Source organism: Aythya marila (genome assembly GCF_965140915.1).
Source record: "Aythya marila genome assembly, chromosome: 2".
NCBI lineage: Eukaryota > Metazoa > Chordata > Aves > Anseriformes > Anatidae > Aythya > Aythya marila.
Genome location: NC_139043.1, coordinates 58,229,249 through 58,244,694, shown reverse-complemented (window position 1 = coordinate 58,244,694; position 15,446 = coordinate 58,229,249). Strand labels below are relative to the sequence as shown.

The 15,446-nt window shown below is 39.9% G+C and overlaps 1 protein-coding gene across 9 annotated transcripts in view; it reads left to right on the top strand.

The window, feature by feature from the left end:
* HECW1 (HECT, C2 and WW domain containing E3 ubiquitin protein ligase 1) overlaps positions 1-15,446 on the top strand; it is a 268,296-nt gene that overhangs the window by 58,898 nt on the left and 193,952 nt on the right. For 2 of the 9 annotated variants that reach the window (XM_082753991.1, XM_082753990.1), the window contains one exon: positions 6,589-6,646. The exons of the other annotated variants lie outside the window; for them this stretch is intronic. In XM_082753991.1, the coding sequence (XP_082610117.1) occupies positions 6,620-6,646 (27 nt within the window). In that variant the 5' untranslated portion in view covers positions 6,589-6,619. The remainder of the gene's footprint in view (positions 1-6,588; positions 6,647-15,446) is intronic. 9 annotated transcript variants of the gene reach the window in all.

Below are 15,446 nucleotides of genomic sequence, written 5' to 3'. Positions count from 1 at the left end.
TTTACTGCATAGCTGTCATGTGTTCTATTTTTTTTTTCAACTCACTTTATTCCCCCATATCTACTTTCTGCTTTGGCAAAAAGATGCTTCTAGACAGACCCTGAAATTGCATTTGCAAGTACAGGGTTTTAGAGGCATCAGGATAAGGGATGCAAATACTGACTCTTCACTCATGCCTGGTTCTTGGAATATGGCTCTGGCTTCCTTGTGCCTGATATTTGCAGCTTGTTCAGTGGTGAACTTCATTTGGTAAGCATTAATCCAACTGCATGTGTTAGTATTCCACTGATCCTTCAGGACGGCAGTTCAGATCCGACTTCATTTCACAAGTGGCTGGCGGACTGTGTTAAACTGTTTTTCTACTTAAGTCAGTGTACTGCCAAGTATCCACATCACCAGGAAAATCACGATTGTCAGAGAGAGACTGAAGACTTGAGGCCAGGCCCTTCAACCAGTTGTTAATTATAGTCTGTTGGAGTCAGTGGAGTGATGAGAAATTACTCCGTCTGAAGAAGTGGTGTTGTACACAGTTCAACCTGGTCAAACAAAATGTTTTCTATTAAGGCCAGCGCTGAGTCCCCATGGCAGAGCTGTGGGAAGAGTTTGGCTGCTGCTGCTGCTGCTCTTGCAGTTGTGTCCCACAGTAAGCAGGAGTCTTTTGTGCCTGGTTGCTGGACTGCTGATCCCTGTCATCAGCATGATGTTTGCTTAATAAGAAAAACAGAAAAGTAGCAATATATGTATATGGACCACTTCTCCTGCAAAATGTCACTGCTAACCAAAATGTTAGGTGCAAGTGGGTGGATGCCTCATTTCACCACATGTAAGAGGATAACTAAAGCTGAGAATAAAGGAACACATCACCTCTAATACACTTCCTTTTGGTACAATGATGCCAACTTTCTTTAGTTTTCATTGTCTATAGCCACAGAATTATATAACAGCTAAATGTTTGGTGAATTGCCTGGCAAAATCTGGAGGAGAGAGGAGGAGTTGCTGAGGAGCCCCATTTTCCAGAGGCTCACCAAAGCAAGGTGAATTTTGTTCTCTTTCATAACTCGATCCCGACATTACTGCAATGCTTGTTCCCTTTTCAGTAAATCTTCACAGCTGCTTGTTGTCCTACCTGCCTGGCAGGCAGATGAAACGCTGCATCATCCTATTTCCATTGCCTCTTTCAGGTGGGCTCAGTTTGTCCTGAGACCACAGCTTCCTACAGTAGTCATTCTCTTCAGACTATGTTCCTCTGAAGCTCTTGGTGGGTAGGTGGGTGTCTCTGAGATTTCACCTTGTTGGAAGCAGAAATCACGTATTTTGTTCCATGTTCCTATGTCTCCTTGCTACAGGGAGGGCCTTGGTTCAGGACCTTACTTCTAAACTACAACTTAATGTATCAGCATTTATAATATCAGTCAGATTTTTAATAATGTCAGCTGTTGGTTACTGCTGCTACTACCCGATTCCTTCCAAGGCTGGCTTGCAAACTAAGAACAATGTGGTAGATTTACAGATTAGCAGATGGAGGATCTCACCTGAAAAGGCCATGCAGTTGTAATCTTTTTGATTTCTTTGGTATGGAGCAATCAGAGGTTACATTTTACATTAAAATGTACAGATTTTATGCATTACTTTACTGAAAAATCTAGAGTGCTTTCCACAACAGATGTAGCTCTGATTTTGAGCCAGATTTCGAGACAACTGAGGTTTGTCTCTGTGCAATTAAAATCCTCAATTAACATATTAATTCTTTTTCCTAATAACATTACTTTTTTTTTTTCTTTTTGTCTACTGAAGGAAAAATAAAATGACTCATTTGTATACTGGTTTGTGAGATATTTAGCTAATTTGCACATGATAATTTGTAAAGATCTGTCTTGCAGTCACAAAATTGAGCATTTATTCTAAGGGATGTTATATATTTCCTGCTGTAGCTAGATGCATTGTAATAGTGACTTAATATAGCAGGCATAATTAGCAAAATTGGAAAATACAAGATTTTTGGTATGTTTTTATTTGTTGAGACAGAAGGAACAAACACTTCCAGCATAAGTACCGCTTCCTTCTTTTCTCTGATCTTTATAGAAAATAAAAAATAAAAAACCTTTCAAATATCAGACTATCTGAGGAGGTTAAAAAAAAAAGTCAGTCTGATCTCTTAAATGTCATTCTGATCCCTTTAATACAAAGATGATGCTTTAAGCATTCAGAAGGCAACTGTTAATTAACGACATATTGGGACTGATGCAGGGGGCAAGGGCAAACAAAGTAGTGGAGGAACAGAAGAGCGCATCTGCAAAGGAGAAAAAAGCATGACTGCTTTTCTGTTATTGGTAACAGAACTGTTAATATTGTTGGTAGAGAAAAGCGTATCTTCTGTTAGCATGTCTGTGGTGCTCCGTCTCGGTATGAACTGGTGGCTCAATATTTGGGGAGCAGTGCTAGACGAAGCCTAGTGCTTCATGCACTAGTGCATGCAAGTGGCATGGAGCCTACGGGGAGCTGAGCACAAGCCCTCACTGATGCCAGGAACAAACTGTTGACCACTGGGGGAAATAATTTTTCAGCCTTGAATGGGTTTTCCTGCAAAGACTGCATTGTTATTAAGCAGCACTGCACATCATGCCTGGAGATCATTTGTGCTAATTACTATACAAACCGCCTCAAGGCACTAAACAGTTCACAGGCTAAGTGCAAGCAATATAGAAAGATATTAAAAATAAATAAAAGCACAGCAGCAGGGGGCAAGGATACAGTGGAAACTGTGTATGTGTAGCTTTGTGAACATGTATGTAGATATGTAAAACATGGATTTTAGTTGTTTGCATGTCAACTTTAGCATGATCAGAGGTTTATCTTTTGGTTTCCTAAACAAGTTGCTGCAAAAAAAAGTGTTTCTGAGTAGGCATTTGAAGCAAGATGCCAGGTACCAGCAGGGTGTGAGTCTTACAGGCATGTCAGAAAGGGCATGGTATGCATTAAAGCAGATGTTAATCAGCCTGTATGATGAGCAGAGTCATCCAGAAACTACCCTGCCACTGCTTAAGAGGCAGGGGTGGGGGTCAAGCATTGGCTGTAGGGATTAGCAACTGCTTCTGTGCAGGAAGGGACAAAGCAGGAGGAAATGAAAAGTGGAGGAGGAGAAGAGGAGATACTGTTACAGCAGAGACAAAGGAGATAAACCTGAAGGGAGTAGTGCTGAGGCGCAGCTGGGCTTGTCTGATCTGGATAGCAAACAAGAAACATTAATGTTAAGTGATGGGTGATGAAAGAGAAGGTGTTAGAAGAGTTGAGAGAGGTAAAAACAGAAATCAGGAGAAGGAGTAAACACTGACTGAATAAACTTGAATTCCCCAGGGTTTTCGGAAGGAGAAATGGGTTGGGAAAACTCCGCTGCCTGGGGGGACTCTCCTCCTCACTTGTCACTTTTGTCTGGGCTCATGCTAATGTCATACAGCGAGCTCAGAAGAAACCACTCATCTTCTGGGGATGCAGGAGTGATTTTGTTGAAAACCTGTATTGTTCCCAACAGGGAAATGAAGGGATGCTCAGGCTTGCACGTGGTCCTGGCACACGAACAGCCCAGCTCCTGTAATTTTTAGTCACTGTTCCTCTAACCTGCTTAGCATACAGGCTCAAATCCTGGTAGTACTGATTTTTCCAGGCTCTTGAGAGTATGTTTGTGTACACCTTTACTGAAAGAAGTGCTTTTTAGACTTGTATTGAAATAGCAACTGAACGACCCCATGATGGACTGAGAAGGGGAGGGTAAATGCTGCACTGAATGCCACATGAAAACTGAACAAAAGTGCCAAGAAATGTGCAATCTAAATGTAAAGATGGGAGTTCATAGGTGAACAAGGACAGACAAAGAAATACAGAAAACTGTGTTTTATCTGAGTGATGTTCTGTGTGATCACAGGCTCTCCAGTGTACTTTAAGAACACTTCAACCCTAATTACACTTCTGAAGCACTTATTTAACAGAGGAGTCCCCGTGAGTAAATCTATTTGTACATAGGATAGCGTTTTTGCTGCTTATTGCTATTAAAGCTGGAGCATGCAGCCCCACGTGCAATGTACACACCTGTGGGTGGGCAGGGCCCTGGCCCTGGGTTGCCCCCCGCTGCCCCTGCTGCGTAGGCCTCAAATTGGGACCGAGTGTGCCTGGGGCCTTCCTCAGTCCTGCCACAAACCCTGAGCGATGCTTGCTTTCTGGCCTGGATGTGTGAAGGCATCCCAACACTGCCTGTCACATTAAGTGCAAAAAAATGCTTTCTCTGCCTTTCAGGGTGGGAGTGGGGCTGTGTGTTTTTCACGCTGCCTATGTATAATGAAACTTTCCCTTTCTGAAAGCTGCCTAAGAATGTGATTAGGAAGAGAACCATGCTTTTCCTCCCAAACCACAATAAGCAGAGACTTCGCACAGAAGAGTTTGGCAAAAATCACCAGTATTTCATTCAGCTTTTCCTGGCAACACCACATTTAAGTATGTACGTGCTGGTGTCCTAAAGAAGCACTGGTATCAGTCACCTTAGCAGTGTCATTGCGAACATCCTGGCAGAGACGGGAAAAGCACCATATATACCTTTCACTAGGTTGCCTTACTATTGCTTCTGGTACTGAAATGTAAACAGCCTTGGTATGTTTGTGTCTCATTTCTTGTCAGTAAAGCAAAGCGACTGGGCTATGTTATGGAAAATCCTACAGAATATTACTTTTTCCCATGGGCAAAGCTATTAAGTCTCAAATGAACTTCCATGTGGCTAAAAAAATGTACATGGTGACAGTGGTTTTGAGAGGCGGTCCTGGTTGTTTGGAAGAGTTTTTATGCCATGTCCACTGCTCACGGACAACTGAAAACAGTTTGTATGGATAAAGTTCACTGAGGTTGTTTCCAAAGAGGGCTTCATCTAACTGTGGGATAAACCCATTTTGCTTCCAATGTAAATAGACTGTTTCACTAAAAGCAAAGGCCACCAAACTGTAGGCAGTTGGTAAATTTGGGACTGAAATGAATTATGTACATGAGACTTAGTGTCTTCCGAAGAAGGGCACAGGGAGATGACAACATGACGTGCACTTTAACTTTCTTTAATTTCATGGCTGGTATGTATTTTAAAAGTCTTTCGGTCTGATAAAATGGCATTGCTTTATTTTATGTTTGTTTGTTTTTGTTTTTGTTTTTTTCTTTAACTGAGCATTTCCAAACAGTGGACATTCTTCCTAAATTTGCTACCCTTCCCTCCACTCTTGGTTGTCTTGTTCATTTTTGTACTGTTGAATTAGTAGTTTTAGTAGTCATTTAAATAATTTTTTATAAGATTTTTTTTCTGCTTTCTTGAGAAGAGGATGCTGAGGGGAGACCTCATCGCTCTCTACAACAGGAGGTTGCAGCAAGGAGGCTGTTGGTCGTTTTTCTTGGGTGACAAGTGATAGGACATGAGGAAATGGTCTCAGGGTTTCAGGGGAGGTTTAGATTGTACATTAGGAATAATTTCTTCACAGAGAGGGTGGTCAAGCTTTGGAATGGGCTGCCCAGGGAAATGGTGCAGTCCCCACCCCTGGAGGTATTTGAGATATGTGGATGTGGCACTAAGGAACGTGGCTTTGTGATGTGATGTGGTAGGTCACGTTGATGGTTGGACTTGATGATCCTGAAGGTCTTTTTCAATCTATGTGATTCTATGAGACATGGGATATTTGACTAGTTTGTTGCTGAAGAGCTTTCCCTTCTAGTGCAGTGGAGGAGCTGCAAATGTCATAGTGCCTCAGTCATAAAGAGGAGCAGAGAGAATGAATTGAAAGCACAGATATAAATGGTGCTGCTGGGGCTGAATCGTGTATGTCTTTCACATTTTTTTAATTGAAAATGCTGTTATTGCATGTTTGGGGAGCCTTCTGTCCTTGCTGATTAGCTGTCACTAATTCAGGTTGAAGTTTCTTTGTTTCATTTCTTCTCCCTGTGTAGTTCTGTAATATGTAGGTTTTTGAAGCACTGGTTGAGGTTAATTAGAGAAGTTGAGGTTCGTTCATTATTTCGTGGTCTGATCTTGGACTACAAAAATTATGTTGGATACCAGATTGGTTCAAGTACAACATACTAAAATTAACTTCCTTTGCAGCTGGTCCCCATAATATCCAAGGGTATCAATAAATTGATAGGACACAGAAATGCTGGTTGGCTGCCACCGCTCTAAGCTCCCTCAATGTGAGGATTTTATGATGAACCTGAAGATCCACTGATGGTGTCTTTTGTTATATCTGGGCTTCTTGATTTCTTTCAGATGCTTCTTGAATGAATTTGGTGCTTAATCTTGTATAGTCTGCAAAATTTACTGTAGTTAATCCCATTTGTATTTTTTAAGCACACATATTTCAGTGTTGAAGTGCATGACAACATTCAGGTCTACTGGAGCATGGTATCATACACTGTTAACATGGGTAAGATATACTCACTGCCCAACAGTGAGGCAAGTCAGTTAATAAAATGTTGGCAAAGACAGTGTTGGTAGAAAAGCAATGTTTATAAATGTCGTTTATGTTGCTTGCGGGATACATGCTGAGTTAACCTCATTGAACTTTTCCCCAGGAATTGATGCGCGTACAATTGGCGGGTCATTATGCTGCTCCACCTGTGTAGTGTTAAGGTCAGTGTGTTTTTCTGATTATAAAAACCATCCATACCATTCCATTATAAATTCACTACCATTCATAATGGAATGTGCCAAAGCTCAGAGCTCGTTGCAGCTGCCCCCGGTCCATGTTTAAGATCAAACAAAGCAGTTCAGGTAATCTGAGCACCTTTTCAACAACACGTCCAGTCAAGCTTCATTTGAAATGATCCTTCCTTGTTTTGTTTCTGTTTCGTTTTTGTTTCATTTTTGAACCTGCTAAGTATCCATCCGATATCAGTGTTGTTTTTGTATTGTGTTTTAATACGGCCTACCCAAGAATTTTTCTCGAATCAAGCCATGGCAATTAAGATCATAGCAAGGAGGTCCTGGGAGCAGCAGGCAACTGTAATGTTGCAGTTGCACGCCTTCATGCGTAGGCAAAGCACAGAATGCATCAACCGCTCACCTTCACAAGGCATTTCCTGAAACCTACAGCTTTTAACTGCGAATTAATTCTGAGTCATCAAGGCACACAAATCAGCCATCACAGCAGACACTAATGTGTGAGATGCAGGAATGTATGACTGGCACTAACCACGTACGAGGGGAACCTGTGAGATGATGTGCATGCGTAACACACTGCTGCTGTATGCATCTTTCTGCACAGCTTAGTTCTCTAATTGTCATGCATTGTCAAAGCGAGACAGAATGTGCATTAAAGCTTATCTGGTGTTATTTCTGTCAATGAAATGTTGTTATGGTTGGGGTTTTTGTTTGTGTGTTTGCTTCTACATTTATTTTTTTTTGTTACTAGTCCTCCAAATAGCATTAATTCTGTGAAGAATACAAATTCTGTGAACATCCATGTATCTGATAGGTCATTATATTCTTCTGGTTTCATGAGGATGTATCCTTTTTATATTGAATTTTGCACTGTGTAGTAGCTAGTGAGAGCCTCCAGCACTGGCTGTTTTGCTGTGGAATGTTTTGAGCCTCTGTGCAAATTAAGCAGTGCTGGAATTGCTGAGGAAATAGATACAGCCTCTTGGTAATGACAACTGTGAATTTTTGTGACAGTGTCCAACATCACTCTTCCTTTCACCTCTCCATAGTTGTAAACTCAGTGGTATTCTACACTAAACATGTAAAATTTCCCCAGAAGCATCTGCTATACAGTGCATCACAAGGTGTGTTAGAAAGTCATGGGGAAGAACAATACCTTTGGTGAAAAGTAATCCTTGAATGCTCTAGCTCATGAAAACTGTTCACAACCCGACATCTCACCCAACAATATGACTTTTGAAACTGTTGCATGAGGTAAGTGCATCTCCAGAGGCTTTCATCAGTTTCTTTCCATTACTCTGGGGAAAAAGAAAAAAGATAAAAAGGAAAAAAAAAATAATCAATTTTTCGATTTGGCCACAGTCCAAAAACTAAACAGAATATCCCCCCAAAAGAGAAGATGCCCTTCATTGTAGGATCGCATGTTTTTTCTCAAGTGAAGAGACCAATGAAGGGCACTTTTAACAGCAGAAAAGATTAAGAATAGTTTTGTCTGTGTTTTCAAGTTCATCTGTTGTGATGAAGGTTCCTAGCTTTTGAACAAATGCATTTCTCACCACTACATAAATGTTGTAACAAATTTGGGCCCTTAACATAGAAAACAAAGGAATTCCTAGATGTAGTTGTGTTAGATACCTCCCGCCAAGAACCTTGACAGAAACTGGCGATATGTCGGTAAGTCATGACAGCAGGAAGAAGGTAATTTAACTGCCTGCTGCCACACATTCAACTGGCAGTGATGCTTTCTCTCTTTGGGCAAGTTTTCTGTTTAAGGTCAGTCCTCAGTCTGAGGACAGCTATACTCAGACTTACCAGAGTGAGGCAAATTGTAGGTACTTGTCACAAAGTGCTGTCTGTTAGATACATCACAGCACTTTTATTTGACAAAATTCAGTAACTGAAAATGCACCTTTGGCCCAATTTCTGCCATTCTGCCTGGAGGGTGAAAAATAAAAATAATAAAAAATAGTCATTCCCCAGTTCCCTGCCCCACCTCCTGTATTCTCTCCCCCTACATAGAAAACAAAACAAAACAAAACAAAATTTTAACTGAGTTTATAACAATAATTCCAGATGCTACAGAACATATTTTTCTTCTTCCTTGTCGTTATTAAGTAAAAAAATTGCTTTCCCTCTGTCTCAGTACAGACTGCTTCAGGCAAACTAAAACAATTGCATGATTTGTGAACAGTACGTACCTGCATGGTCATATACTTGACCTTGCAGACGAACCTTTTGATTGAGTTGTGTATAGATATTTGAGATAAATATTTTAGACAAATGCTAGTATTTGTTAGCAGTTTGAAGACTTGCCTGGTACAGGACTGCTCCAAACCCTTGGGGAGGCCTGAATCACAGAATCACAGAATCACAGAATTTCTAGGTTGGAAGAGACCTCAAGATCATCGAGTCCAACCTCTGACCTAACACTAGCAGTCCCCACTAAACCATATCCCTAAGCTCTACATCTAAACGTCTTTTGAAGACTTCCAGAGATGGTGACTCCACCACTTCCCTGGGCAGCCTGTTCCAATGCCTCACAACCCTTTCAGTAAAGAAGTTCTTCCTAACAGCTAACCTAAAACTCCCCTGGCTCAACTTAAGCCCATTCCCCCTCGTTCTGTCACCAGGCACGTGGGAGAACAGACCAACCCCCACCTCGCTACAGCCTCCCTTGAGGTACCTATAGAGAGCGATAAGGTCGCCCCTGAGCCTCCTCTTCTCCAGGCTGAACAAGCCCAGCTCCCTCAGCCGCACCATCACAACTCTGTGTTCAAGCACCTGTTTTAGTTCCTTAAGTTAAATGCCCTAAGTATACTTTGTACACTCAACAGTGTGCAGTCAAGCTCCTAATGGTATATCAGAGCATCCTTTTCTTTCCCTTAAGTGGGGAAGCGGTATAGAGAAGTCCCTAATGATATAATAGTAGTAGCCCTAATAATATAAGAACCCAAATCTCAATGCAGGCTATAAAAGGCTGGAAGGGAAAACAGAAAAAAACATGTTAGCACAAGCAAAATCAGGTCTCAGAAAGGAGTTAGTGCTCTAGTACGTGGTGGCTGACACTAGCACCTGCAAAATGACATTCCTTGTTTTTTAAAAGGTCTACTCTAGATGAGACAAGGAACAGTTGGCTTCAACTTAGTTCTTCATTAGGGAAGAGGATTTACATTGTTCCATTGCTTAAAAAAATCAGCTTTTGTGCAAGCTTTACATTATATTCACTCTACCTGTGACCATTATAGAGTGTCTTTTTTTGTAGAATTTTTTTGTAGATTTTTAATCAGACAAGTTAGCTGTGGTAAAAAAAAAAAAAAAAGACAAAAAAAAGACACATTAACGTTCCTAAATTAAACATGGTTGGTGTGGAATTGTGGTTTAGTTTGGACTCAATATACAGAAACTTTTCAGATTCTTTCATGCAAAGAGTAGTAGTTCTTAAGCAAAAATTCAAACAAACAACAGTTAAGTGAATTTCTTTTCTTTACTATAAAAATTGAATTTCTGTATTATCAAAAATAAACCAAAACAGACAGAGGAAGAAGCCATACCTGAAAGCTGTTTTCCAGACAAAAGCCTTCCCACTTATCAAAACCAAAGAATTTTGTGACTGCTTTATTTTCTGCTGTAAAAATATCTACTTTTGCTAATGATAACGCATGGAGCACGTTTCAAACTTTGCATCTCTTCTCATATGTTTGTCTGATAGCAGAAGAGCTAAGTGACCCACCAAAATGCATTCAGGTGCAAAAGACCGAGCATTTAGCAAACCTGCAGGCGTGAAGGAAAGCAGCAGGCTTTTTCTGCAGACCTTGGGTGAGTGGGCAGCACTTGGGCTAAGCCACGGTAGGAGGCAGCAGGCTGCGGAGAGGTGGAGCTGTGAACCCAAGCCCTTGCTCTCCTAATGCCTTTTTAATTAGAGTAACATAAATATTGGCTAGGATGATAGTTGTGTCTTAATGGAGAAATTAAGGAATGGATTCATTTCTGGCACAATTCCCTCTTCCTGTTGACGTCAGTCCCTATTTCCAGCAGCATTTTAATTGAAGGAGCAATTCTATTTGCTTATTATTCACCAGCCTTGTAGGGGAATAACTGTACATTTGGGAGAGCACGAGGGGGATTAAGGGCACCAGCAGAAACAAAGGCAAGCATTAAAAAACAGCACAACCCAACACCGTGAGCGTTCGAGTGATTAGGAAAAGAGGACTTGCAATGAAATAAGTTTGTCATTCTTCCTGTTGTACCACAGAACTGGAAGGATGGGGAGGTGGCAGTGCTTTCTATCCAACCTCACATATGTAGGAATAGAAAATAGTTGGCCAGGATCTGACTCGAAGTCTGACATCTTGGGAGTCTTCTCATCACAGCAAGGGGATGTGAGATCAGGCCTAGACTGAATTCAGTGCAGGGGAGCTGAAAAGTTTTGCATGGATCTGTGCCTACACACATGAGCCTCTTGCCTGTGCCACAGGACGGTAGGTGGAAACCATCAAAAACAAGGTCTATGCCTTTGAAGTTTTGATGCTACTTTAAAACCTCTTGTTGAAGCAGCTGTTGTCGGCTGTTAGGCCCTTTAAAAACCTGAGATAAAAGGCTATCATTTATTTATTTATTTATTTTTGTAAATGACAAATATGCTTTTTATTTACATTCAGCATTTCCAAACTGGGCACCTACCTTGCATCCATAGTATTTTGCAGCTTTTCTCTTGAATGACACACACAAATATATTTTTTTTTGACTTGCATAAATATTTTCATTTTGAATTTCTCAAATCTTTTCTCAAAACGTGGTCCATCTCTTCAAAGCCAACAGAGAAACTGGCTGAAAAAAGAAAATCCATTAGTTTGTGAGATCCTCTATGATAAAGCTAATTAAAATCAATGAATGTCTAAGTTGATTAATATTAAACCACTTATAGAGCAAGTTGCATAGTGAAAATATTATTCTACAGTACATTGGGTAAGCCTCGTCAAATACGTCATCTCAGACTTATGTAAGTTTATTCTGTAATTGCATTGGGATTTTAAAACCGAAAACTATAAAGGAGATTTCTTTTTACCTGGTAATTTAAATTAGTCCATTCTTCATGACACTAACTTTTCCATCTTTGTATTTCTTTGTTTCTTGAAGAATAACTACTTGATGCCCCCTTTATCGTTGGAAGAAAAAATTCACCACAGACTTACTAGTAAACTGGAAGTCTATCAAATATATGTACTTTGTTTCATTTGTAACTAAAGTTTCCCACTAGGATGAGAATAAGGCAGTAGACTCTGTATGACAAAATACTAAGTAGGAGAAAGGAGCTGGAAAGGATGGAGAACTGTGTTATATTTTAGGTCAAATCCTGCTCCTAATGAAATCACTTTGATTCAGCTTGTCTTGTACTTTTATGGTGGCTTGAAACAAACCCCAACATCTATTTCTGCAGGCTTGCACACTTGAGTAAATTCCCGTGTGTGAGTAATCAATTAAATTGGTGAGGCTGTTGGTAATTTTTTAGCCCGGCTTCCTAGGCTGTGATAAGACTTCTATGATTGCCCTTTCTGTCTATCTGTCACTCCCATACCTAATTACTTTTGAAGCCCTTGGCTAATTTCAAACAAAAGAGAGAGGAGTAATTGGCTTTGAGATAATTGAGTTTCCACAGGTCTCAGTGGCTGGGGAGAAGAGGCAGACCCATGTCAGGACAGGGGGACAGCAGGCAGAGCCTACCTGTCAGCAGCTCTGGCTGCCAGGATGGTCACTGGGGTTATCTGTACCTTTGCTTGGGGTGTAGCTTTATTTTATTTTATTTTATTTTATTTTATTTTATTTTATTTTATTTTATTTTATTTTATTTTATTTTATTTTTTATTTTTTCAGAGGAATGGACAGGAAAAATCTGAGTCTTTGGTAGAAATTTGCTGGTGATGAAGGTTACAGCTCTGCAGGAAAATGGCTTCATTATAGTTTCACTGATAACAAGGCTGTTTGGCTTTGTTTCCATGATTTTTTTCTGAATCAGACCCGAATGTCTTCAACACGAACAATCAGCTTCTAGTTAGAGGTTAGGAAAATACATTAATCATTAAGTTAATTTATCACTAATATTGAGAGAAAAGGTAGTGGAAACATTAGTATGTGGCCATTACCTAATGGGTTACAAGTGATAAATTTGTCAAATTAGTGTCTTTTCTGTTTGCAGGTCTTCCACAAAAAATTTTTTTGTGCTGTTTGACCATTTACCTGTTCAGAAGTCAAATTTTAACCTCACGGATACACCAATTTTACTAAGTTCAAGTTGAACGTCATCTTTTAAGTCAAACAACATTTTAGACAACAAGTAATGCTATTAATTTTTAAGAACCAAAGAGTTCTTGATTGATTTGTGCATAAAATCAGCAGATAGTTTTCAGACAACGGGTAGTTTTCATGGTCCTCAACAGAACAGAGCCAAGTCCTACAGCAAAAATCTCATGGGATCTGATTGTTCATGTGGCCACTATGACTGGCTGCGTGATGGTCTGTCTGTCTCTCAGTCTTTCTTCCAAAACAAAACTCAGGTTTAACACCTGCAGAGCAGAATAGTTTTCCAATTTATCTAATTCTGCAGGCTTTTATAAATACTGATTAGCTCTAGTCTTTCATTGCAAAGCTCTAGAAGCTAATCCTTGGTGGATTTAGGACACTTCATTGATGGAGGGGTAGTTACCAGAAAAATAAATTTAAAAAATTATTTTCTGGGCCTTACTTTTACAAGTGCAGTCTTACAAAATGTAATTCTGCTGGAAACCAATGGCAGCAAAAAAGCATTGGGTTAAGTCTAGATAAGACTTAAGTCCCCATTAAAATGAAATGAAACTGTGGCTTGAAACTTTTTCAGAGCCATTCATGTGCTTTTGTCTGTGAGTAAGTGAAATACACCTTTTGTGCTCACCCTTGTCAGTGTTCTTCGTATTTGAAAACTCTCCTGAGACCTTCTGAACACAGGATCACAAACTCATGTGAACTGGAGTAAAAGAGAAAAAGAACCTCCCACAATAAAGTGAACAGATATATGCCTGCACACAAGATCTTGTGATATAACATATATATAACACATATAATCACTGTATTAGAGATGTACTAGCAGCAAAGTAAATATGTCTGAAGTGCAGAACTTGTAATTTCACAATTACAAAGTTCTGCTTCAGTTGTACTGGATGTTTTCTGCTTTGAAAATCTACTTTGTGCACACTCTTGTTTTCCAGGGGGAAACTACTAAGCTACTTTGGGTCTAACCCTGGCTAGCAGTCCCCCAGGAAACCCTCCACATATAGCTGGGGCTTGTCTTGCAGTGATCCAGAGGAAAGCAGAGTCCCTGAACACAGCTTGTGTTCTCTCATATAAGATACTTTCTGAGCCCTAGATGAAGACATTGCATTTTCTCTTCGTAAAATTTGAATCTTGTTCCCAAACTAGGGATTGTAATACCAGAATGATTCACTTCTCTTGAGATAGCTTGCCCAGTTTCTTTGCTTTCTCATTAATACAATTATAATAACAATTTATTATGATTTATACAAACAAAACATAAACAGCTTTTATTAAAGATGAAACAGTAAGTATGAACCTGGCATGGAGATGAGTGTCTAGACTAGTTTCACCTGTCCAGGAACAGATAAATCTTACTCTTTGTTTTGACTTGTGGTTTATCAGTAATATCAAAGGTTTTCAATGGAATCAGGATTCTTTTTAAGAATAAAACACTGGATCTGAGGAATTACTAAGCATAAAGTTATTTTCCTTTGGTGTTTTTCAGAGCAAAATAAGATTCCCTGATCCTCTTAAAACCTGTGTTATAATAGATTATTAAAAAAAAAAAAAAAAAAATATCATGTACATTAGATAGAACAGGCTCCTCAGGGCAGTGGTCACACCACCGAGCCTGCCATAGTTCAAGAAGCGTTTGTACAACACTCTGACATACGGCCAGATTTTTGGGTGTTCCTTCCTGTGTGGAGCCAGGATTTGGACCTGATGTTCTTCATGGGTCCTTTCCAATTCAGGATATTCTATGATTGTATATTTAAAATTGTTAATTATTAAAAATATGAGGATGCTGTCATAGTTTCCCTAAGAGTGTAAAGATGTAAGAAGTCATAGTCTCTGTTGAGAACAAGCACACTTAACTGTGGCAATTGCACTCCTAATACTTGCGCGCAGTTTTCACTCTGCCTGTCAGTGACACCAGACAAAAACTATACGGTAATGATAGAACAGCAAATGCTGAAGCATATTCCGCTTTAAATTCATGGGGTGCTGCTTTTGTTATGAATGAAAAAGTTTTGTATTCTACTATTACAATTGCATGGAAAAAAAACATGCAGATATCATGGTCTAAAACTAAGATTTTAAATTAATCCTCACCCATCTACTGGTGGATTTATGTGTCATTCTGAGAACTCGAATGAAAGCCAGTGCTGTAATCTGTGCCCTAAATTGCAGCTTGCTGCTCTGGGTATTTCATGCATCTTCCAACAGAATAGGTGGAGGCATGGATGACAATATTTGAAGTGCTGTAGTTAAAGCACAAACTTTTGATAATCCAGCTGTGGACCAGCCCTTGTTCCCTGCAGCTGTTGAGATCTATCTGGATGCTCCTTTGTTTTGCAAAGTCACTTTGTTCCACAGTGAAGCTGGGGGGAGTTTTGCCTTTAATTTCATTGGAAGCAGCACCAAGCACACTCAAGTGATGGCATTTCTGTATTTGTCCGGAGGTATCGTGATAATATGGGAGCTC